Below are 25,870 nucleotides of genomic sequence, written 5' to 3' on the forward strand. Positions count from 1 at the left end.
TGTTCCAAACTTGGACCAAAGAGCAGTTTCTGCTACTTCGTAAGAGACATCTGAACAGATCATTCGTTCAGTTGCCAAAATGAAATTTCATGCCAGCGAGAGTGCCAAGTGGAACGTGGCCGAGGGCATTGCCCTTTCCAGTGCCGCACAGTGGGCGAACAGCGCCAGTGGGTGCGCATGCCGCCAGGAGAATTCCACCGCTTGCCAAACATTCCGTCCACCTGGTGACAGTTTCCAGACTCTGGTGCACGCGATGGTTCTTTAGTGGACAAACTTAGGCTGACACTAATCGCTTACTATAATCAGAACCCTTATGAGAATCACGTTCCACAGGCGGAACCGTAGAACCTTGGTCTTTTGCTGTTCCATTCACGAGTGCAGCAGATACCAATGGCCTGGCATCTCTTTGCATTGGACTGGCTCAGTAAAAATAGCAATGCGTCTCTATTATTAATTCACCAATCAACAGACATTTAACATGGCGAAGGAATTGTTGTTCCCAATATGAACCTCGCTAAACCGTAACAACATTCTTCCGGGTTATTCGTAGAGGCACAAGCGGTAATTATAGGCTAGTGTATCTGGGCACCTACGCTGAAGCACAGGCAGGGTACATATCCATTGCTCCAGAATGAAAAGCAGTGTTCGTCTATCAATGTCAAGGTGGTGACAGCTATGCCTCCAAGGTATGTCATCCGCATCTTAGCTTGTCACAGTCAATCAAAAGCCATACTGAAGCTACAACAGTCCAGGAATAGTCACCTCGATCAGTCAGAGCTACAGTTCTCGTCCTGGTTTCTGTCTACAGTCTGGGTCAAGGGACAGTTTACGAAGGTGTCCGAAATGTATCATGCGTAGATTTCTGGATCTAACTGCACCCATCGGTTCTAAAAAGAGCTGATCGATCCTTGGCGACTCACGAAAACTGTCTGCAAGAAAACATGCCCACAATGTGTGTGCGGTTGACGACTTGACAAAGACATTGCCCCAACACAGTTAGGTTGGCCAGCCGCCTCATCGGGTAAAGGCCGACAACAGCCTCCGTGGGGATGTGAATGTACGCCATTCAGGCACAGGGTTGGAGTTTTTCTGCCCTCGATCTGATATACGTTGGGCTGGTTATTCCATAGCCCTATAGATGTAACATACGGACATACTATAGCACTAAGGCGATGCCGTCCTACGTTGGATATTTGCATTAACGTTAAATTAATAGCTATCACGAAAACTAGTAACGTTTTAATACTGAAAGAGATACGTGCAGCCAAGTTTGAATGAAGACCTAGGCTCCACATCCAGCATAGGTAATCTAGAAGCACGACTTTGAGTACAGCAGTCCAATGAGCCAAGAGAACTAAGGTGTGTAGCAGTGAGGCGACATCAATACTGCACACATCGGAACGAACAACAAGAGATTCGTGTGATCTTTTACGCGTTCCGCTTCACATCGTTGGCACTCTGTTTACCCGACCTTCTAAAGTTTCTGCGTAGCAGGCCGGAGCAGGAGTATCCGATTTCGCTTTGGAAATTCTCGGTTCGGCAGACGTACCGTGCCGCGGTGAGTCCAATGCTCTGATGCGTGCACTGGTGTGTGCGTATGTGTGTGTGCGTATGTATGTGCGTGTGTGTGTTGTGTATAATGTATGTGTTCCCTTGTTCTAGAGTTTCGGGGAAGCAGAAAATCGCCTCTCCTGAATGAAAGTCCTTTAAAATGGATCCATTTGCTTCTTCAAGTATGAAAGTAGAGAAATATCTCTATCCTTACTGCACATACCGGTAGTGGTGTTACACAGCAAACCTAATAATTACATATCATTCAAGTGCTTACCTAAAGACGAATCATTTAGATATACTGTACAGTAAAACCTGTCAAGGCGACCACTCGGTAAGGCGACCACCTACCCCAGAAGACCATGAACTGTAACCAGGACCACGGGATGTTATTTGCAGTCAAATGACCCTGGATAAGAAGACCACCTGGTAACAGAGACCACATTTGGAAGGTCCCTTGTGCGGTCGTCTTAGACAGGTTTCACTGTACCTGTACACGTATCACTCGGAGTCCATTGCACTTCAATGCAGTAAGATATGGGGCATGTACCTCCACGTGAATGATGTACGGTTATACATCAGCACAGCTGGGCGCCTTGAAGTATTTGATCTTGACCGTGTTCTATTACCTGCCTTGGTGACAAGAGACTACCCGGCACCTAACTCTTTCCAACACAATCTCCGGCCCAAATGAGAAGCACAAAAGTTGAACATCGGCTCACCCTATTCCCTGATCACTGATCACTACTTCCACAAAATACAAACCTCTTGCACCTTCATTGGATACATGTACTGCATGTCACTGTGTGTCTTTAGAAATGGATGTCTTGAACTACTTCGTGGCCATCGCGCTTCTGATACAGGCCCCATATGGCCTGGTGCATGCATCCACTGGTCTACGGCAGGCTCCTGAGTCCACGGTTGCGCAGATGGATTCTCAGACTCAGGATGACGACGGAGCACAGACGCAGTATGAACTGGCTGCGTCACCGAGTTCTGTTCCAGCCGAGAAGCTCACACCATCCCATCCACTGTGGTACACGTGTGTAAACAGCACAGGTGAGGACTTAGGGAGCGCTTCGCTGGGATACAGCACAGTCAAGGCGGAGTCTAGTCATGAGTATGCTGAGTCTTTTGATCAACTGTTACTTAGGTAGCGCTTCGCTGGGATACAGCACAGTCAAGGCGGAGTCTAGTCATGAGAATCCTGAGTCTTTTGATCCACTTTTTCTTTCTTTCTTTTTTCATGAATTGTTTTTGATCGGAGAACTCTTGTCGTCTTGCATGACTCTGATCTGGTGGCTGCTGTCATTGCAGTTGTACTACTAGTGTTACATCCGCCTGTGCATCTTGAGCAGCGAGAGCCGGGCTGGGCCACAGTGTGTGGTTGCTTGCGAATGCTGACAAAAGAGGGACCACTTCTGAATTTCGAATTTCTGAATATTTTTCGATAACTTTATCAATGCGATTAATAGTATTAGTGAAGCGGACATTACAAAATGATGAATGAGAATACATGTATCTAAAATGGTTGTTCCTAATCGATTTTCTTGAGACTATCATCAGGGAAAATCGTCTCACAATAGCGGCTATACGGAGAAACAAACTACTTATAGGTTATTGGATAGTGGGAAGTATACAAGGTGAGGTGTGAAAAAACTAAAGTGGGAGAGAAGACGAAAGAAATTAGAAGAAAAGATGTGAGAGTGTTCCCGACGGTGTGAGCTACTACATAAGGTGAGTGAAATGAAGGCGTGGAAGCAGGTGAATGTGATAGAGTGAGGAACTGTGAGGTGTAGGTGTATGCGAATGAATACGTGTGTGAATGCTAGGTGAAGAGTCTCAGTTTTGTGACATTTTCTTTCTGAATGCATAGATTAGGATTGTGTTTACGGATGAAAACAGCTTCTAATACCTTAAGTTCACGAAACCTACGAGCACGACACAAAACAGTGAAGCATGAATCATCATACACTGAGCGGCATTGGCTACTAGACAAGAGGTGTTTCTTAATGGCTGACCCTTTCGTTGTGGTCTCACCTTCAGTCCGGTCATCTTCATCTTGGTTGTCCAACTCACTCTCTTCATCACTGCTCTCACCTTCCTCATCCTCTTCCTCTTCCATCCCGTCCTCTGCACCCAACGACAATCCCACGCTACTGCTCGCTGCCAGTCCATGTCCGGTTGTAGATGTCATTACCAGCGCACGAGTCATGCTCCTTGTAACCGGTCCCCGTACCTGTGTTTGGCCAATTCCTTCAGTCTCACGTACCTGTGTACTTGTAGTACGTTCAACCGGTACTGTGTGGTTCTGTTGTAATTGTTCAACTGGCACCTGTTTGCGGGGACGGCCTCGTCCAGGTCGCTGGACTTTGGCTCCATCTGACAATAGGTACAATGGTACATGTTGTTTGACGCGTGCGTTCAGGTGCTGAAGGGTTCTTCCTACATATCGGCTATCACAATGCCGACATTCAAAATGATAGATTACATGGCTAATCAGTTGGGTAGGAAGAACATCCTTCTTCACCGTGAACGCACGGGCCGTAGTAAAGACTCACAGTTCCTCACTCTATCACATTCACCTGCTTCCACGCCTTCATTTCACTCACCTTATGTAGTAGCTCACACCGTCGGGAACACTCTCACATCTTTTCTTCTAATTTCTTTCGTCTTCTCTCCCACTTTAGTTTTTTCACACCTCACCTTGTATACTTCCCACTATCCAATAACCTATAAGTAGTTTGTTTCTCCGTATAGCCTCTATTGTGAGACGATTTTCCCTGATGATAGTCTCAAGAAAATCGATTAGGAACAACCATTTTAGATACATGTATTCTCATTCATCATTTTGTAATGTCCGCTTCACTAATACTATTAATCGCATTGATAAAGTTATTGTCTCCTCGTCGCCTTTTCATTTTTCGATAACTGGGTTCTAGAATCGGCAGGGCAGTACAGTCGAAGTTTCGGGAAACGTGAACAGAAAGAAGCAGTCTACAGCAGTTAAATACTTGAAATAATTGAAACTCGAAAGTCAGCTTCTCAGTCTAAAGATAGTCCTAAAATCAAAATGCAGAGATTCTCTGAAAAGGAAAATGAAATGCTAATAGTGGTAGCCATGGTGAATTATTACAGTCGCTGAAAAATTTACACCACCTCCAATCCTTTGTTTGTCCTTGCTTGCTACACATGCATATCGCAGGTGCCAAGCTTCGACTGGAGATCTTGCCGGGCTTTGGATGGGACGCACTGAGCCATGAGACGCTGGGATTCATGCCTGAAGTCAGCTATGAGCTGTGCCAGACCACTCCGGATGGAATCTATATCATTCCAGACACGATGGAGGCGGTGCCTATCAAAGGAAGCAAGGTAAGTACAAGGCTCTCTTTTAACAAATTCTAACCAAGAAATACGAATTTTCCCAGCATTTTTCGGTGTATTGAAATTAAAGTTCAGTCGTCCCTCTCTAATCCAGCACTTTATAATCGATAAACCAGCAGATTTCCGTGGCACAAATGGTGCCGGATTATAGAGGGACCACTGTACTAGTACTGAATGTAAACTTCATTCGAAGCTCCTATTGACCTCGTGGTGTCAGCATATCAAATCTCTCTAGCGTTTTGTTGTTGTGAACAAAATACAGTTTACATGTAGCTCTATCGACAGATGTATGAGCCTAATTTACTAAATTTAGTTTCCAAAAAAATATATTATTGCATGGGAACTGGTCTGGCACTGGGTCAAATGAGTAAGCATACCATATGTACAAGTGTGCTTAGGAGACCGTCGATCGAACTTGTTTTCTTGGAAACGAACTTTCCCCTTACCTGTCTGTGTGTCATTGTGAAAACTAGGTCAAGCAGTATTCGGAGGAGTTTGGTTCTTTTAACAGCTATGAGAGCAGCACATCGTTGTCAATGAGTCTCGACGTGAGCACTCCAATAGTCAGTGGCAGCTTCTCTTCAGACTACGAAAGAAACAAGAAAAATCAGGTAAGTTTTCACCTGTTCATTCTAGGGTTTACCGGGTGCTAGCGGCTGTCGTGAACGGACACGATAATAATAATTATTATTTACTTTTTACTTTCACCACATGTTCATAGGCTGAGGGTGTGGAAAGGGGAAAAGTCTGCAGAAGAAAATTGACTGTCATGTCCAGGACTCAAACCAGGGACCTTCACATGAGGCTCTCACCACTGAGCTATTGTGTCGCTGTCATCCCAGCAGAGATCGTTCAACACAGTGATCACAATGAGCGATTTTACCCATTTGAAATTATGCCATTCAGTGGAATAGAAAGTGATGACCTATCACAACCCTGACTGACATGCCTCATAAAAATATACATCAATTTTCCACTTTTTCCACATGAATGACTATGCCATAAGTCCATATGAGAACTCAGGATTCGTGAGCTATGTGGGCCACTCTATTTTCAATTTTAAGTTTGAGTATCTCTGCAGTTCAGCAGTACAGTCTCACCAAGCCTACACGTTTTGAAGTGATGTTACTGCACATTTATCCAAAAGGCGTTTTCTCACTTTTGTTTGATATCACTTGACATCAGAAAACAATAATATTAATGGGGAAAACAGGTTGATTAATGTGATGCCCAGGAGGATACGAATTCAATAGTACTCCTCTCCTATCAACGTGACATCATTTTTCCGGTGCTGTTGTGACGGGATTTCAAGAGTCTCCACTGCTTTAGTGAGCCACCATAGCAGTTAGTCTATGGACATGGCTAAATTATTTTCACTGAATTCTGCAAACTGCTTTATGTGAAGTGAAAGGACCAACAATTTACGAATTATGACTATCAGTCCACCAAGGTAACGTTTTGGTCCTTATGATAATATTGGCTCCACATCCATCCCTTATGTAAGCAGATCGTTTTTTCTTGCATGCTGACTTGTGTGATCTGTGGTCTTGCAGGTCAAGTATAACTCAGTGACAGCGCGTGCAGAGATCCGTCAAGAGTTCTACCAGGTCAAGATCAAGCCGGACGCGTCGATCTCCCGCCAGCTCAGGAACCGGCTGCTGGTCATCGGTGATCTGATGCACAACAACAAAACGCAGGCTGCCACGCACGAGATTGAGCTCATCATCAGAGACTTTGGAACCCATATGATCACAGGGGTCACGGCAGGTGGGATTTTCCAGCGAGAAGTACAGGTGAGAGAAATTTCCTTGATCTTAATCTCATATGGGTAGACGGGTGCCTTGATCAGTCAGCAACCATGAAAACAGTTAAACCTGTGATTAACGACCGCCCCTTGGGGCCAGAGAAAGCGGTCTTTAGTGGCAGGTGGTCCTTAGTTAGAGGTTTGCACCCCACAACCGTATATTGAATGTGGTACTGTCCGTGCCTCGCGAAGTGGTCTGTAGTACCAGGCTGATTGCTAGTCACGGTGGTCTTTAGTTACAGGATTTACTGTATAGGGACCTCTCCATTACTCAGAACACTGTAGCCATTGGTGGATAAAATTTGCTCGCAAAACAATCGCGAAATTGGCAGAACCATACAATCCCTTGTGGCAGACACTTCCCCCAATTCTGCTCCATTTCTTTATCTACACACCAAAAATGTATGTGCCTGCAGGTGAAACATTGATGTTGTGAGGGTGCAGTGCAGAATGTATGGGGTTCGGGACAGTTAGGCCCAAAAATTTAATTTCAACATCAGCCCAATCTGACATCAGGTTTGAATAGGTACAGCCTTATATTTTCGCTTAGTAACATCAGTTTTTCAATTGCCTGAATAGGTCTTGCCAAAAACACAATTTTCCTTGATGACACAAAATGACACAAAATCCCCAAATTGATGAGAAATCGTCCATAACATCAGTTAGGACAGAAAATATGACATAAAATTGTACAGACTGTTCGAGGTATTGACTAAGATGATATCAACACCGAAAAATGTACACTTTAGTTGACGATGGGATCCAGGTCGTCATTTCCTGGAGAAGAACAAAAAGACGCAAAAAATGAAACTTTGAATATTTTTTGCAGCATATTTTTGAGTTTGCCCCATATGTGGATACTTCAAACACGTTCTATAAGTGGGTTGGAACAGGTTTACCGCGGCGAAAATAGGGGTCACCGTGCATATTCTGGAGAAAAATCCAAAAAACTGTCAAAATTTGCCTAAAATTGGTAAATTCACGTATCTATATTGCTTGTACTTCTCTGCTGCTGCTTTGGTCATAACTTATTGGATTTTTGGCTGTTAGGTGTTGCATAAACTCACTAGAGCCCTCGGCGTTCAGAACAATACAAGGATGGAATAGCTGAACTAGTAAATTTGCCGGAAAACCCTGGGTGCACGCATTATCGATAGGTACTTTTCTCCATGATTACTCTCCTGTTGGCACTTGGTTGTGATACATGTACATGTAGCTATGATAGCGCTTAGCACTGCCCCATATCAAACTACAATGAAAGCTGACATGTTGGAACGAATCAGACAACATTGAGTCCTCTTGTTCTTCAACTATGTGAGCTAGAACGTGTCCCCACACTGGCAAAAATGATGGTATTTTACGGTGCGCACAAACAAGTGAAGCACTGTGCCACAGGGCGTTCCTTACAGTTGGGTTGCTGCTGGTTCTTCGCTAGGTGTTCAGCCACCACTAATATAATATTCCTTGAGACTGTCACCCGCTTCTTACCTCCGACTTGCTCCTTCATCAGTCTGGAAATGGCTGGCTCACCACTTCGTTTGTAGGACAAGACAAAGTGCTTCATCACCAACCCACTGGCAGCTGCCCGCACTGCAACTGATTTAGAGAAGCATGTTGCTTGGACCAACGGTTGAAGGGTGGCCAGCCGCTTTTGCTGATGTTCTGCAAACTCCATCGCCGAACATGCTGATGCAAAAGTGACAGAGTGCTACAGGATACTGGCATCAGGGCGAGCTTCGACAATTTCAGCTAGGGCCGCAACATCCGCAACAGCATCATGAGCAGCGAACTCATTCCCAACGATGAACTATAAATCAATCTAAGGCTGTAGCTTGGGAGCTCCGGTATCGCGGTTTAGGGATCAGAGTGTTCACCAATCACAAAATGCACACCATTGACACACACATCCGTGCACACATACACACACACACACACACGCACACAAACACACACACATGCATGCTCTCACACGCAATAGAACACACGCACGCGTACACACACATACATTCACGCACGTGTGCGTACCCACCCACATGCATGTGCACACTCATGTGCATGAGTGGAGATGCCCGCATACACATGTCACACCAACATGCCCTGGGAGCGGTCATGCACGTGTGTATAGTATGTGTGCGAGGGCACGTCCACATGAGCGCATATGCATGTGCATGTTCATACATGCGTATGGTGCACACATGCACAAACATGCAGGTCTATGCAAACACACAGACGCTCGCGGCCGCGCCGCCGCGCATACAGTGTGCTCATACATTTCCATAGCCATAGGGTGGCAATGACTCGCAAATATCATGAATAAATCTTATGAGATTGAAAAACGCACTTACCCAAAGCAGCTTTGGTGTTGCTTGTGGAAGCACGGGGGCCAGGGTGTTGAGCAGTTACAGGGCTATCTGTATCTATAAAATTCTCCATCCCACACTGCTGACACGGAATGACAAGTACGCTGCCCAGGTTGTACCTCTTCTCTTCAACGCAATCAATGAGCGCCAGAGGTTTGCCACATCCAGGATTCTGGCACGCAGACAATCCCACAGCCAGATACCTGAGATGAACGATTCGTCGACCGTGAAGAGGGGCACTGAACGACCTCTTCGCGGGAGTCGAATCCAGTAGCCCTTTCCGTTTTTCAGAAACTCGATCGATTGTTTGAGTTTGCGAAGCGTCCCCCTCCTCGGCTTCTTGCATCGTCCAGTACGCAGAATGAGAGGCCGCGTCGTGGGTGACGGATTACTCTCCCGCGTCTTCATCTCCACGACACGTCGGCAGGAGAACCGAGCTATCCAAAAACCGCCAATGTCAAAACAAATCCGCAAGTCCACTAGTGGCTGAGCTTCTTACTCAAATCTTGTCTCGACTCGTGCACGCGCTGCGAAGCCATGGTCAAACTATTTTCTGTGCAAGATCGCGTCCCATTTTTCCACTCCGAAAGGCATTATTTTTCAGAAAAAAATCGGAAATCCAACATGGCGCTAACCGTCGCGAACCTCCTTATCTCTGTTTCGTCCTTCCTGGACTCGTCAGTCACCGAGGCAGATGGAGCTTGACTTCGCAGAACGATGTGAAGACATCAATTTCGGAAGCATTATAGGAGAGAAGGTGTATTTTCACCACCATCACCACCCCTCAACTACACGAGAGAGCTTGGAAGCTCAGGGCCCTGCGCTATGCTTTTTTGCCTTGATGACCTAGACAAAAAAAGCATAGGAATGTTATAAATTCTTATAAAATTCTACTTTTTGTTTTAGACATAACCAGGGATTCGAACCCGCACTATCGCCCTGCATGCATCCCCCGATACACTTGGCATACATACTAATTCTTCCAAGTTGCTTCACGTTATGATCTTGTATTTGAAAGCCCTATTTGAATATGCATTTTGGCCAGGCGTCTTTGATTGTACGGTATGGTACGGGACAGGTACGGGACAGGACAGATACGGGACAGGTACGGTCGAGGGCAATACGACACCATCTACCGCCTTGATGACGGCAAAAAAAGGAATAGGGATGTTATAATTTTTTCAATTTTCCTATTTTTTTCGGGCATTACATGTACCTGGGATTCGAACCCACACTATCGCCCTACATGCATTTCCCCATACACTTCGCATTCATACTCATTAGGGAGGTTCCGGACCGCGGAGTACGATTTTTCGTGCCAAAATCCGTGGAGGCTCTACGGATTTTTCATACGTCGTTTTCGAGCAGTGAAAAGTTCCGGGGTACGGAACTAAACTTACTTATGTGTTTGCCGTCATTGCCTAGGTTACGATCGCAAACACGTCATATTCCTGCTGCTGAATATCAATAATGCCGCCTGGTTGCATTTTTTGAAGCTCCGGAATTTTTGGCGAACCAGGCGTGATTTTGACTCCACGTCTGTTCTGTCATGTCCCAAACCTATAGAAGTGCTGCCGCAAAGGCTGCCGCAAAGGTTCCAGCGAGGCGCAGTCCCAGCCTTGAGTCCACGCCATCCAAGCTGTCAGCAACAAGCCGAAAAACGCAAGCCAGCACACCACCTGACGTGATTCGCGCGCAAGTGTCCCTGGAGACCGATAGCAATGCCAAGGGAGAGGACAGTGTTCAGAGTCTCCTCTCTGACATCCTGCGGGAGCAACGTGCTCTTACGGAGCGCTTCGATGTCATGTCATTGGAATTTTCGGCCAAGATCGATGCTGTAATGGCCGAAAATCGGGCATTGAAGGAGAAGCTGGACATCTTCGAGGCTCGCCTTACTCGTCTTGAGAGTACAGGTACGGCAGCGTACTGTACGAACGGTGAAAAGGACATGCCGCCCCCGGAAGGGGTTGTTGGCACGTGCAACGTCGTCAACTTTGCTGCTTTGGTGCAGGAAGAAGTTGACCGTCAACAGCGCTGCAACAACGCCATTGTTCGCGGCATCCCGGAAGCGGACAACAGCCTATTTGACGACTGCATCCGGATCCTGAAGATAGACTCCTATGAAGTCGCGCACGCAGAACGGATTGGAACTGAGCGGTCTCGAGGTCCCCGTCCTGTACGGATCAAATTCAAAAGCCAAGCCAGCAAGTCTGCCGTATACCGTACACGATTCAACCTCAAACTACAAGATGGAACTCCCATATATATGGCCAATGACCTGACACGACAGCAACAGACAGCCAGGAAGAACAACGTGACGAGCTACAAGGAGCTTCGACGTAGAGGCGTGAAGTGCTCAATGCCGTACGACGGTATTCTCGACGAAACGTACAAACCGTACACCCCCCAGCAGATCACACACCTCCTGCAGGAACGAGGCTCTGCTGACAGGGGTGCACTGGAACATCCCGGCACGCAATAGGATCGTCCTGGGAGTCCCTCGAATCCTACCACCTCGTCGGTAAGCCACCGGATCATTGCTCACACTAATACTTCTCGTAATGTCACTTTAGCTCTTATAAATATTTGTAGTCTCAGAAATAAGGTTCAGGATATTCACAAACTCTTGCACGATCATAAAATTCACATTCTATCCATTAACGAGACACACCTGGACAGCAGCATTCCCGATTCTCTTTTACACGTTCCTGGCTACACATTGTATCGACAAGACAGAGATCTACATGGCGGAGGAGTATGCATGTATGTGCACGCGTCTCTTGTTTCCTCTTCTGCCCCAACGCAATGTATACCGGGAGTGGAGTGCATATTTGTACGTGTTCGCATACCGTCTTCCAAACCCAAATCCAACGAGCTGGTTGTGTGCAGCGTGTACCGTCCACCCAACGCAAAGGTCGAGTTCTGGGAACTCTTCAGCCTCCAACTCGACAACATTCTACGTCAGTTTTCGAACATTATTGTCCTCGGTGACCTGAACACGGATGTTCTGCAGCCTCGCAGTGGACACTACAAACATCTCCGGAATATGTGCTGCGAGTTTGATCTCAGGAATGTTGTCACTGCTCCCACTCGTCATGGGCAGACCTGCATCGATTTGGTACTTGTTTCCACTGGAGTCCAGCTTACACAGACAGCAGTGCACCCTGTGGACGGTATCAGCAACCACGACCTAGTTATAACCCACCTAACATATCCAACTATGTCTACCTGTCCACTCTACACCAATATCAGGAAGCCGAGCGCCACAGAAATAGACCGGGACGCTCTATGCCGAACCGTGGACGAACAACTGACGTCATTCCCCCTTGCAACAGATGTAAATATCTTGGCGAACAGCCTAACAGCCGTCCTCACGTCAACTTACGACAAACTTTGCCCCGTCCGTCGCATCTGCGTACCATCCTTCAGCAAACCCAAACCTCAACCCTGGCTGACTCCTCACCTGCGATATCTTTTACAGCAGCGTAAGCATTTGCACAGAAAGGTTCGGTCACGTCCCTCTGATCAACAACTAATGCAACGGTACCGGGCAGTGAGAAGGGAAGGGACACTACTGAACAGGCGCCTGAAGTCGGAGTTCCTAATGCAACAGTTCAGAAACATGAAGCGTGACCCCAGAGGCCAGTGGTGTCTCTTAAATAAGCTCTCTGGTCGAGCCACCACGAAATCCACCCCTGCAGCGCCACTTCCAGCACTCACTGCAACATTTGCGGCAGTTGTCCACGACCCAGCCAGGCCAGGAGTGTTGCAGATACCAGCCGACAGGGATCCGACAGCACCTAACGTTAGCACCCTGACTGACTTCACCTTGGTCAACACTGAAACAGTTGAGGCTCTACTGACTACTCTAAACTCCCACAAGGCCGCGGGTTCGGATGGCATTCCTCCCTGCATCTTAAAGTCATGCAAAGCAAATATCACGGCCTCACTAACATCCATAATCAATCAGTCCCTACTTTCTGGCGTTTTTCCAGCCTCTTACAAGCATGCACACGTGTGCCCACTCTTCAAGTCCGGGGACAAACTTGCAGCCACCAACTACCGGCCAATATCTCTGCTGCCCGTTGCCTCCAAGATATTGGAGAAGGTTGTCCACCGGCAGATTACTGAATTCTTCCGTGACCACCCAGAGCTGTCCGCCTTGCCGCTGGAGCAGTTTGCGTACCGTCCAAAGCACAGTTGCGAAGATGCCCTCGCTGTTTCCATAGACAGGTGGACAAGAGCACTGGACAATGGCCAGCGATGCGCGATACTGTTCGCAGATATGAGCAAGGCTTTCGACCGTGTACAGCATCAACAACTGGTCAACGAGCTGGCTGACGTAGGGCTAGGCGGCTCGGTGCTGAAGTGGTTCGCGGACTATCTGTCCTCCAGAAGTCAACAAGTCGTGGTCAATGGGGAGCGTGGTGGGACTGTGCCCTGCACCAGGGGAGTTCCGCAAGGGTCCGTCCTTGGCCCCCTCCTCTTTTGCGTCTACATCCGCAAGGTTCCACAGATTGTTCGGAACAGTATTTCTCAGCTCTATGCCGACGACATCGCCTTTTTCGTCATTGGAACGGACCTCTCTGTCATGCTGCGAAAGCTTCAGGATGACCTTAGCGCTCTGGAGCTCTACCTTGATGACAAAGGACTTCTCATGAACCCTGACAAGACGCAGTTCCTGGTCCTTCGGCGCCCACGCCAACCTGTGCCGCATCTACCAATCCCCCTAGTTTGTAAAGGCAAGCCCCTCACCCCTGCAGCCACCGTGAAGTATCTCGGACTACTCATCGACGAGCATCTCACCTTCCAGCCGCAAGTCGAGAAGGTCTGCGGTGCGGTGTTCGGCAAGATTGCCGCCTTCAGACATGGCCGAAAAAACCTAACACCTGAAGCGAAGAGGACGTTCTATTTATCCATTGTGCAATCGACTCTCGACTATGCCAGTAACGCTTATCTGCACTGTTTCAGCGCCACCCTGTTCAATAAAATCGTGACGGTCAGTCACATAGCAATGAAGAAAGTTTTTGGGTTTGACCGTATGATGTCTACTGAAATTGTTCTCCGCAAATATCATCTCTATTCTTTTGAACAGCGCACAAATCTTAAACTCTATGTTTTCGTGTACCGCTGCTTGACCCCACATCTTGCTAGTCCCCTTCTCCAATCCTTGTTCCAGCTTAGGGCTGCTGTGCCTGGACACCAGGCTCGCACGCGCGGCCAGGCACAGCGCGCATTAGTTCTTCCGCCTGTTTCTACGCAATATGGCATGCGTTCTATTTCTTTCCTGGCGGCAGACAGATGGAATGCTCTTCCCACTGACTGCCGTCAGGCCCCGTCTCTTACTCTGTATGTAAACATGGTAAAAATTCACCTAGGGTTCCCAGTAAAAAGGCAACGCCTGTTGGGACTCCCCTAGTAAAATAATAAAATCTACTACTACTACTACTACTACTACTACTACTACTACTACTACTACTACTATATTCCCGCGCTATGCCTTTTTATTTTGAAAATTTGTACCGAAATCAAAACTTCCCGCGAAAAATCGATGTTTCTCGTACCAAATTTGTACGCGAAAAATCTTTCTGCACCCGATGACCTTGATGACGCAACATCTCCATACGAAACATGGCTCGTATGAAAGCCAGTCCACACGGATTCTCCGTGCCGAAAAATCGTATGGAGCACGCCTGGAAAAAATCCGTAGCGCCCATACGGATTTTGGCACGGAAAATCGTACCCCGGAACCTCTCTATTCTTCCAAGTTGCTTCACGTTATGATCTAGTGTTTGAAACCCCTATTTGAATAGTGCGGCCAGCTGTATGTGGCCAGCTGTGTTTGATGGTACGGTACGGTACGGGACAGATACGGGATAGCGCCAGGCGTGACACAAACACACAAACACACAAACACCAAATTAAAGCTGTGTGGACCCTGGCTAGCGCCAGACGTTACTGAAGTAACGTCTTCTGCATAGCTACGGGAATAATTATGTTATATTGATGTCATGATGATGTCGCGTTGGAGTACTCACATCATTCCACAAAGTCATGACAGCATAAACAAATTTTGAATTTATCACCACCCCTCAACTACATAATTATGTTATATTGATGTCATGATGATGTCGCGTTGGAGTACTCACATCATTCCACAAAGTCATGACAACATAAACAAATTTTGAATTTATGTTGCAAATTTGCATGTGGAATTCTTCCCTTCAGGTCACCAGAAAGTATGCCAAAAGCTCCTCCCGCACAACTGCTAATGTCCGATCTTCAGTTAGTGCAAGTCTCTTCACCGGGTCTGGTTACAAGTTTTCGTACCATATATCAAAAAAGCAGATGGCGGAATTTGAGACCAATGTCACGCAGTCTCTGACCAGGTGAGTTTAATCAGTGCTCAAGCTGCATCCAATGTTTCCTGATGAGAGCCTAGGCCTTGAACTGTGACAGGTGTGCTAAGGCTCAGACGTCCAGACAGTGTAAGATACTCTGTACTCAAAATTGCATTTCCCGCTTCTTTGCCATAGTTGTCAGAAATGGGAGACGAAGAGACGGAGACAAAGACAAACGAAATGACTGCATTTTGGAAGAGAGAGATCGAATGAGAGAGAATGCAAGATAAAGGGCCTGCGTAACTTGCCATTGTTTAACAACTCAGAATGGGTGGAAAATATGCTTAGGCGTGTCCACACGAAGGGAACACATCGTGTATTATTACTGTGAGGATACATTGCCAGTGACTGTGAAACAAAATGCACTTTCTGCTGGCTAGATGTACCGGGTGTTAGCGGCCGTCGTGAGTTCGCTTCGGGAACGGGCACGATAATTTTCTTTTTTATTCGGATGTAGCCAATTATCGCCATTAATGGCACTTTATTATATTGGAGCTTCTGTTGTGTTTCTACCGTTGGTTAGGACAATTGGCGGGCGGCCCTACAAATCAAATATGACTGTCGCTGAATGGGGAGCGGATTTGGAACGCTCTCTGGTGGGCATTGACCGCTGGGGAGATCCCATTCAGTATGTAGTGACACCGTACTCTGTTCCAGAGCTTCCAGCACCCACCGTGAGGCAGGTGAGTTTGCGAAAAGGAAAGGAACAAGTCTTACTTAGAACAAAATCCCATGCCCAATTTTACATTTCCTTGTGATTCGCTGGTGGAGATTAATATTAAAAATGTTATGACCTGCGCTTTGCATTGCATTGATGAGGCACTATGTACTGTGGGCACGTTTCCACTATGCTCGAGCAAATGAAAGGATTCTGAAGTACTTTACAAACTTTCTTATTGCCTGGGTTCTAATATAAATTTAGCTTTATTGCTGGGTTTGCCGCGGGGTGATTTTGTCATGGCGCCATCTGTGGATCTAGGAAGTTGCGCCCCTGTAACATGCATCATCTTACTCATTCTAAGCATATTTCTCCGTTTTCTTCCGGCACTTGTCAGATATCTAACGCATTGGCAAAGGCGGCCAGGGAATACACTGACATTAACATACACCAGGGGTGCACAGATGTCGACTCTGCAGGCTTCAACTTCAAGGTAAGTGGTCTGTGATTGGGTTTAGTTGCCGGTTTCGAAAAAGCCGCAATGTGTGCTCAGCTCCAATGCATAAGAAATATATAAATATATACCATGGCTCTCGTGAAACTCAAAGAGACTGAGCTGTCCGCATCCACAGGAATGCCACCACACACCATGATCGGAGCACAGCTGCAGCTCCTCAACTGATGGAATGTGAGTAGATCAGACCCACCACCAAGTGGCCAAAGACCGACGACCACATTTGCCACATCCAGGATACCAAGAGTATATAACCTGCGATTGTGCAACTCCTATGCACCGCGCTATCACGACAGGAGTTCAAGCTTATGGCATTTTAAAGATGCATTGCTATTTACCACATACACCTTTTACACGAGTTTGGAGAAATTCCTCAAAAATGAGCCCATTTCCATTCCCTCAAGCAGTGAAAATGAGCAACAAACGCTACTTCTCCAACAGCAATACTCCTCTTCTCCTTAACCGAGCTCAGGTGCCCAATCCCAGACAAGCACACTTGTCACCGAATCGGCAACCTCTTGTTTGAATGGCCAACACTCTAGGCATGCCTGTGGCCAGAACGCGACCGCTGTCCACAATTTTCATTGGAATTCAGTCACTTTACCTTGATATGTAATGAATATTTGCCTTGTTTCACTGAATACTGCGACAGGCAAACACTGGAGATCGTTCAATGTGCCATCCTGTTCCACATAATTACACGTTTGGTGGCATTTATCAGACCTGTAATGTCCTGCATGGTCAGGGCAGAACGGATTTCTGTCAAGACCTCTTGCAGAAGAATCCAAGTACCGGTAGGTGATTTTCTGCTATGAGTTGTAGAAAAGCTATACGTCGCGTGCTTTGCGATCTGCATTCAGCGATGAGGGGAAACGTGAACAAATTGGTGATATGAAGAGTCCTTGGGATTGCCCAATCAAGATTACCATGAATGTGGGTTCTTTTTAACCTTGCTGAATCTTCATTTCCCTCTCCTAGGATTTGTCCTGCCATTAATGTGGTACTTCAATTGCACGGGTCTAACAATGCAGGGGTTTCTGTTGTTTTCATTCACGATATATCCAACAACACGGGCAGGCGCCAAAAAGTTAGAATGCCAGTTTTGGATGAGTAGCCTGTTGCTACTCTGCTGCATATAGACACTTCGTCCAAACAAACAGGATCTACAAGTACAGTAAAATCTGTGACTAACGACCACCCCTTGGGACCGGAGAAAGCGGTCTTTAGTGGCAGCTGGTCCTTAGTTAGAGGTTTTAGACCGCACAACCATAATGAATGTGATACGCTGAGTCCGTGCCTGGCAAAGTGGTGTGTAGTACCAGGCTGGTCGCTAGTCGCGGTGGTCTTTAGTTACAGGTTTTCCTGTATTGGGGCCTTGATGTGGTAACTTTGCTTTCCCCGACCATATCTCTGTGCTGCTGTGCTCTTGGCTGCAGGTGACTACAGGTGTCCTCCAGCGTATGAGCCAGTGCACTTCCATACCGGCAGCAAAACGATAAACTGGCACACAACGTATTGCACAACAGTCCGAGCAACATGTAGAGCCCTTCTCATCATTCCATATTCCTGCACCAAGACAGTAAGTCCAATGCCGTTTGTCAGAAGAAGAAAAAACCCGATCAAAGCAAAAGGTCATACTGGTTATACACGGAGGCAATGGGCTTAGGTTCTGTGAAAGTGCTCAATACCTCATTCAGGAAGAGGGCGTACACAAAGGCACACAATAAATACCTTGGCAAATTCCGTTGTGACTCAGAGTTGTATGGCTGAACCAATCATCAGACAACGGTGGCTGATGGCTGATGATTGAGTCACAGCGGAATTTGCCAAGGTTTTCATTGTGTGCCCTTGTATATTGACTATATGCACAAATTGGCTATATCATACCTCAGTGAACAGATTGCATTGCCTGTGCCGGATTTGAGGGTTACTAACGTGTGATTCCTGCTGGTAACTTTACTGTGCATGTCCAGGTATGCTATGAGGCCTACTTGGCATCTGACGCCGTCTATCAGACCTACTGGTGTGCGAAACTGGGCCAAGCATCAGCCCGGTCCGGATATCTCTTCGGAGGAATCTACTCCGACCAGTTTCCCAACCCGGTAACTGAGCTGCCGAATTGTCCGTCGTACTTCTATGGTGTCACCATGGGCAAGGGAATGACGCTGTGTATCAGTAATGATTACCAGCGTGGATTTGAGCATGCACGTTCATTTGCAGGTACGCTGAACTATTTGAATGCATGAATAAACGTCGCGGAGACAACAATTTTAATAAAGCAATAAAAAGATGTAACTCTGCCGTCATCATCAAGCATCAACGATGTCAAATGTTTTCATGAGTCGATTTTCATGTCACTATCATCAGTGGAATATCGTGACTGAATTGAAGGCTAGCCAAGCAAAAACAATGGTTTAATAATGCATTCTATAATGTGATAAACCTTACAAGCAAGCAACGAAAATGGTAAGTAGGTGGCACAAGAGAAGGTGAGAAAACCAGAATGTGACAACTGTGAAGTAAGAGAAACAAACTGTGGAAAAAAGGGAAGAACTTTTAATCGTTTTGTCAAAACAAAACGATTTGAGTGCAACAACATGCTTCTTCTGCAGAATTTTGCCATTTTCAAATTTCTTTTGTATTCACGATGTGAAAGAAGGGCTGTGTTCAATGCTGTTAGTGCCGTGAACTGTTTTTCAGCCTTCTCATGCATTTCCCGTGGCTGACCGTAGCCTAGGAAATGATTCCTGTCGGAGAAGATGCTTGGTATTCGCCATCTCTCCTGATAAATTTCCAGCAAACTTTCATAAAGGTACGACATTATGTTGTTCGTCAATCTCCGCCCCCCCCCCCCCCCCCCCCCCCGTCGTCGTCCCATCTGGCTTCAGAAGATGTGACGAGAGATAGAAGAGTCGCCAGTCAGCATCATATCCATCTTCAGGAAGTGGAAAGAGCAAACGGCATGGTCTTTGATTGGGATGAAAGCTGTCCGTTTGATTTGCCCCAACCAAGATTTCTGCACTCGATTCGTCACTATTTTCACTTGTCTGCTGATGTCTCCGCACCCCAGCTTTCTCCTGTCGGTGTTACGTCCCAGTGCACAACCGCGAAGACTACTAATGAGAGAGCTTGGAAGCTCAGGGCCCTGCGCTATGCTTTGTTGCCTAGCTCATCGTGCATGTTGTTAGAACTGATGGAAATGCTTTTTCCTTTGATTAGCAACATCATTGTATTGCAAAAACGTTTCAATGAGATACTGAAGTACAAGTAACGCCTTCTGCATAGCTATGGGACCGGCGCTGACTCTGCCGATCACGGACGTTCTGGAGTCGACGGGATGTCTGTCCTGACGTTTCTTGGGACCGGCGCTGACTCTGCCGATCAAGGGCGTTCTTCTTCTTTTATTATTATACTGACGGCAACTAACATCCATTCTGATTGCATTTACTCGTCTCCCTACTTCGTATTTCTTTCAGAAAATCTACCCATACAGCAGGGAGTCGTTTACATAATATGACTCCCTGCTGTATGGGGAGATTTTCTGATTGCATTCACTCGTCTCCCTATTTCGTATTTTTTTTCAGAAAATCTCCCCATACAGCTGGGAGTCGTTTACATAATATGACTCCCTGCTATAGATCTACATGACTGTATATACGTTATAATTACTCAATCTGATACGTTATAATTATTATGCTATCAGCCTAGATGCGATCCCCGGGCTGGTCGACAGGCAGACCAGCCAGCCTGCTAGTGGGTTCTCGGCCTCGCACACAAATCCACACAAAATGTTACTGCACTGAATGCATTCCCCCGATACACTTCGCATAATATACTCATTCTCTTGATGGTACCGTACTCTTGATGGTACGGGACAGGTAGGGGATAGCGCCAGGCATGTCGATGGCACAAACAAACAAACATATAGTAGCCAGCTGTCTTTGCTGGTATGGTACAGTACGGTACAGATACGGGATAGCGCCAGGCGTGACACAAACAAACAAACAAACACCAAATTAAAGCTGTGTGGACCCTGGCTAGCGCCAGACGTTACTGAAGTAACGTCTTCTGCATAGCTACGGGAATAAACAGTTAACTGCACTAACAACATTGAACACAGCATTTCAAATCGTGACTACAACAAGACCATTGAAAATGACTAAATTCTGCAGTGACCGTGCTTATTCTTTGGCCGCAGGACAGTTCTGTCATCTCATTTTTCTGATTTGCAGGCTTCTACAGCTGCTCAACAGGAAATCCTATGTACTTGGCTCATGCTTCATCCACACAGCCCTCTCTTCTTTCTGAGGTATGTCTTTCAGAAAACAGAAATTTATTTTTCCAATTTCGAGTTAGGTTGCAACTTGCAAGTCCCGGAGGTGAGACCTTAGGCTGCAACCACACTAGGTACAAAATCACGTACAAACGGCATTACAGTAGAAATCGTCATGCTGACGCGTGCGAAATGCAAAATGCGCTTTGTAGGTTTTCAGCAACTGACCCTGTAGAAAGCCACGTTTGTCGTTTTCGTCGTTATCACGCTCCATCTCCTGTGTACAACTTCGTTTTTGTACCCGGTCGTCGTACATAGCATCAGCATCAGCAGTGTTTTTGAATTTCCCGGTCTTTTCCAGCGCTTGGCACACGCTTTGGTACGACAACGTCGCGTGCTGGTCGTGTGAAAACGTCATCTATGGTCTTTTCCAACGCTTGGCACACGCTTTGGTACGACAACGTCACGTGCTGGCCGTGTGAAAACGTCATCTATGCAGACCGAAAAGTGTAGTGTGGTTGCGTACCGACTTGTACTGAGATATGCATGACAATTTTTACTGTGATTTTTAAATAGTGTGGTTGCGGCCTAACATGCAAAAAGCCAGGAATACGTCATCATGCTTTAGTTTATTCTTCTATGTACAATAGTTCATGATGTTACTCCCTTCCCTTATATAGCAATGAAAATTAATATCAATTGTGCACTCATAACCATGTTCAACTCGGATGGTGAGCCAATTAAATTATGGTGAAAAAGGAGGACAAAATGTTGCGAGTTATGACTAACTGTCCACCAACGTAACCAGATCTTATACAGTCAGCGAGTGCAACAAAATGGCGCAATACTGACAAGCACTCGCTGACTGTATAAGATCTGGTTACGTTGGTGGATAGTTAGTCATAACTCGTAACATGTTGTCCTCCTTTTTTCACCATAATCATAACCATGTATAAAACAATTGAAACGAAACAATTCCAGAACGTTTTCTCGTGACTATCATCAGTGGAACATCGTCACATAGTAAGAATCACTAAAACAACCAGTTATATAGCTACAATAATATGAAAAGAAGCGCGAGAATTCAGCAGCTCCCCCTAATAGATATTCATTTCGCTTGAGTGCCGCTTTCCGGCATCGGAAGTCATAAGTCTTATCTTATTATACAGGTGGAATCCTAATAATTCGAAACCTCCAAATGCCAGCAAAACACTTCTAATTATCCAAACATGAACGCACAACACAATCGTATGTCAAAATGCTCCCATGGTCACGCAGAGTTGCGCTATGGATCTTAGACACAGATTTCACGGATACTGAACTGACCGGCACAGCCTGCTAATGCAAACTAAACTGACCAGTACAGTGTACAGTGAACTTCGAATCACACTTTGCTAACTTCGAATTATCACCACAAATCCCACACATTTTCTATATAATGTGGAATCCGTGGAACTTCGAATTAACCGGACATGTCCGGTTCGAGGTTCGAATTATCAGAACATTTTATGTGGGAATCGTATTGCCAGAAATCTGTCCTGGAAAAACTTCTAATTAAGCGGTATGTTCGAATTAAGCCATTTTCGAATTATCAGGATTCCACCTGTAGCAACAAGGCGGACAAATTGCACTGTAGCCATTTCCTATATGTCGACATGAATGTGTAAGATGTTATATGATGATCTCAGGAAATGCTGTAAAACGATGCCTTAGCTAACCTTTACAGAATGAGCAGCAACAGAGTTGCTGGCATCATCAAGGACAAAAATCGGACTCTCAGACGAATTCACTCCTGCAGTTTACCTCCTACAGCAGTACAAACTGCAAATCGAGGCTGAATATTGACTTCGTGGGTAGCCCTTTCCCAAAGGTGCTCTTTTAATTCGCACTTAGTGCTTTTCGCGTCCCTCAAAATATGCTGAAAAGTGCTCTTTTTTTTAGTGAAAACAGGCAAAAAGTGCTTCTTTTTCAGTGAAGCATAGCCATGATACATGTTCTGATATGAACCCAAGCTGAGAAAGGAATACGCACTCTTCCATTAATGGGTCCACGAAAGGCAAAACAGGAAGTAAAGTTCAAAAAACCCACTTTTTACAGCATTGTGTACCGGGTACAAGCTTCACCAACTTGTTGCCCCCCAAAAAAGCGGCGTGCCAAGGCCCATCGAGCACTCGGAAACTGTGATTGCATGGATGAGCAAACAGATTTTAGCACTTTTTCAGCTAAAAAAAGCTCAAAAAGGGCGATATTCAACAAAAAACGCAATAAAGGGCGAAAGAAGCGGGCTTTTCCAAAAAGGGCCAAAAAGGGCGAAAAAAGGGCGAGCACCTTTGGGAAAGGGCTATTTGTTGGGTAGACAGGAGATTATAGCTGGGAAGAAGAAACATTATCCTGGTCCTGGTCCTGGTTCTAATTGGAAGCTGAAAAATCACCCGACCCAAGCTCTGATAGTGAAATGTATGATACTTATAAAAATATTATGTTGTTCAGTTTAGGCATGCATTTTATCCTATGTAGTTTATAGAATATTGTGCGGGCAAAGTTGCTTGGTAAGTCATTATTACTTAGGAGAATTATTGATTTTTTCCCGATTCGACTACCTCTAGATTATTTAAAAAAACTATTGATGTTGTGTTTAAACCAGATTGGATTTGACGCTCTAAAGGGAGCTGACACATGGCCCAAGCGCTGCCCGGATGGATACTCTACCAAAGTGGCAGCTATTGATGATGGCTGTCAGATCAACTACTGCGTGAAGGAATTCCCAGACGCCGAAGCGATACGACCTCTCCTGCTGAGACCGCCTTACGGCAGGGCGTACCCCGAGCCGGGAAACTACACAGTCGATTTGACGGAGGTAGTTGGACAAGGAGGACAGGTGTGGCGCAAGAATATCACAACAGGCGTGTGGACAAGGGTAAGATAGGCTTTAGCGTTGGCATTTCATATTGTACATGTATCGACCTTGCAGTCCCGCCGTGTCCTCTGGTCTAGCTCCCATGTAGAGATGAATAAATAAAAAGCTACAATGTAGAGTACTGCCTGCAGCAAGGGATGTGGACACTTTTGTCGTCTTCATCCAAGTACATCACTATAATTATGTACAAGTCTTGTACTGCTTTGGTGTATCATGTGCATTCCCAACATGCTGTTGCAAGCACGATTCAAGCGCCTCGTTGACAGTCTGGATTTTACTTGTGTATGTGTGTGTGTGTGTGTGTGTGGGTGTGTGGGTGTGCACATGTGTGTGTACACGTGTGTGTGTGTTTGTGTGTGTGTGTTTGCTTGTATATCCTTGTGTGTATGTGGGGGCATGGCGTTTTTGCATGTGTGTGTGTTTTTATGTGTGTGTGTGTGTTTGTGTGTGTTTGTGTGTGTGTCTGTCAATTTTGGTGTGTGCAGGTGCCGTTGGTATTACCGTCGGACAATGACCTTACTCAGTCCAGGTAGGACTTGCAGCAAAAATTTTCAGCTGACTAGTGCTTTTTACTAATTATTGTTAATTCTTTTTTACCTCATACACCTCGAGGACATATTTATGTCTTATGTTTCTGTCTGCAACATTGATACGTTTCATAGCTCTCACTAACAATCTCTACGTATTTTGAGATGGTCTGGAGGAGGGGAGTTAATTTCTTCAAATACCCGTATATTTCGATTGATATTCGTGTGCAGTGTACTTGAGAGCGCCCCGTCCAACACCAATCTGATACTGATCTACACGCTGGTGCCCTCGGCGGTGGTGGTCCTGGCACTAGTCACTGCTCTGGTGGGTCAGCGGCGCCGGATCAGGCATCTGCAAGCTAAGGAGACCCCACAGCCGCCAAGCAAGCCGAAGGTAACCTTCTCGGCAGGCCCGAGTCCAAGGGCTGCAATCATCGGACACCCTCAGCAGCAGGACTGGGCCAAGTCTTTTCCAGCCAACACGGCCCAACAGGCGCATGTCGAGCTATCGGAAACAGAAGTTGTCGACAACACGTATTAGACCCTTTCCAGCCGTTTTGAATTTTGCATCTATAATGTCAATGCTTTGGTGATAATTATATGAGGCAAATGAAATTTTCCCAGTTTATACATTCTTGCTATGCATCAATAGTGTGATGATTTTTTCTTGCATTTCAGTAACAGGCAGTGTAATTGTGTGTTTTCTTGGTTTCTGTTGCTTGGGATGGTAATATTTTTCATTTCGTCAGTGCTATAGTCATTGATCTTTGGTGCTGCATTTTGAGTTTACCTGTACATGTACATGGATGATTGAAGTACATTATTGTGTGATTCACTAGCAAGGGAAGCACCCGCTATCCCAACGCATTCCTGTGCTGTGCTTCCCTGCCACCATTCTCCTCGATGACCAACACTCATGCTGAGGGCGAACCGCACCCTGAAAAAAGGGATGCTGTGGACGCGCCATGTTATGTTGTGTTACCATGGGAACTGTATTGACCATTGCACTGGTTGCACTGTGGTGCGGGGGCCTTTATTATAAGCCAGGGGTCCCCCCCCCCCCCCCCCAAGATCCTTCTATCCCTTTCAAATGATGGAGCCTTCTGATTTGAAGACTGGGGACGACCTACAATGCCACTGAGATCTAGGATCGGTCCGAAGAGGGGCCCGTCTCCCCCCCCCCCCCCAAATTTGCCACTAAGTCTTATGTAGTGTACGTTTAGGTCAGGTTCCACTATGCGAAAGTGTGCAAGAATACAAGACTTACTGTACTCTCGCGATGGGAACCCTCTCTTGAATAGTAATTGTGCCCTATATCGAATAGTGCCCCAGTCTCTAAGAACCAGTGAAGAAATACATGATTGTACATGTATAGCCCTCTCTTGAATAGTACCCCCCCCCACCTTGGGCTTGTAACCAAGCGCATGTGCACGTTTGGTGTTGTTTTGCAAAAAATTTAACATTTTAAGTGCACTGGTGGT

General features: G+C 46.1%; 1 protein-coding gene across 1 annotated transcript; it reads left to right on the forward strand.

Annotated features, from left to right (window-relative positions):
* The first annotated feature begins 1,202 nt into the window (after positions 1-1,202).
* LOC135818231 (macrophage-expressed gene 1 protein-like) lies at positions 1,203-25,256 on the forward strand. Its single transcript, XM_065331588.1, has 15 exons — positions 1,203-1,558; positions 2,368-2,610; positions 4,757-4,923; positions 5,409-5,546; positions 6,489-6,728; positions 15,328-15,488; positions 16,024-16,183; positions 16,556-16,651; positions 17,325-17,466; positions 18,109-18,251; positions 18,646-18,892; positions 20,905-20,981; positions 23,590-23,862; positions 24,348-24,391; positions 24,621-25,256. The coding sequence occupies exons 2-15, from the start codon at positions 2,370-2,372 to the stop codon at positions 24,928-24,930; spliced, it is 2,439 nt and encodes an 812-aa protein (XP_065187660.1). The 5' UTR covers positions 1,203-1,558; positions 2,368-2,369; the 3' UTR covers positions 24,931-25,256.
* Positions 25,257-25,870: the final 614 nt, after the last annotated feature.

The sequence above is a fragment of the Sycon ciliatum genome, chromosome 5 (assembly GCF_964019385.1).
Source record: "Sycon ciliatum chromosome 5, ocSycCili1.1, whole genome shotgun sequence".
Classification (NCBI taxonomy): domain Eukaryota; kingdom Metazoa; phylum Porifera; class Calcarea; order Leucosolenida; family Sycettidae; genus Sycon; species Sycon ciliatum.

Coding starts and splice junctions, on each gene's coding strand:
- LOC135818231 (XM_065331588.1), top strand. CDS start 2,370: ATGGATGTCTTGAACTACTTCGTGGCCATCGCGCTTCTGATACAGGCC. Junction 6,729..15,327: donor TTTTCCAGCGAGAAGTACAG/GTGAGAGAAATT, acceptor TCTTCCCTTCAG/GTCACCAGAAAGTATGCCAA. Junction 18,252..18,645: donor CATATTCCTGCACCAAGACA/GTAAGTCCAATG, acceptor GTGCATGTCCAG/GTATGCTATGAGGCCTACTT.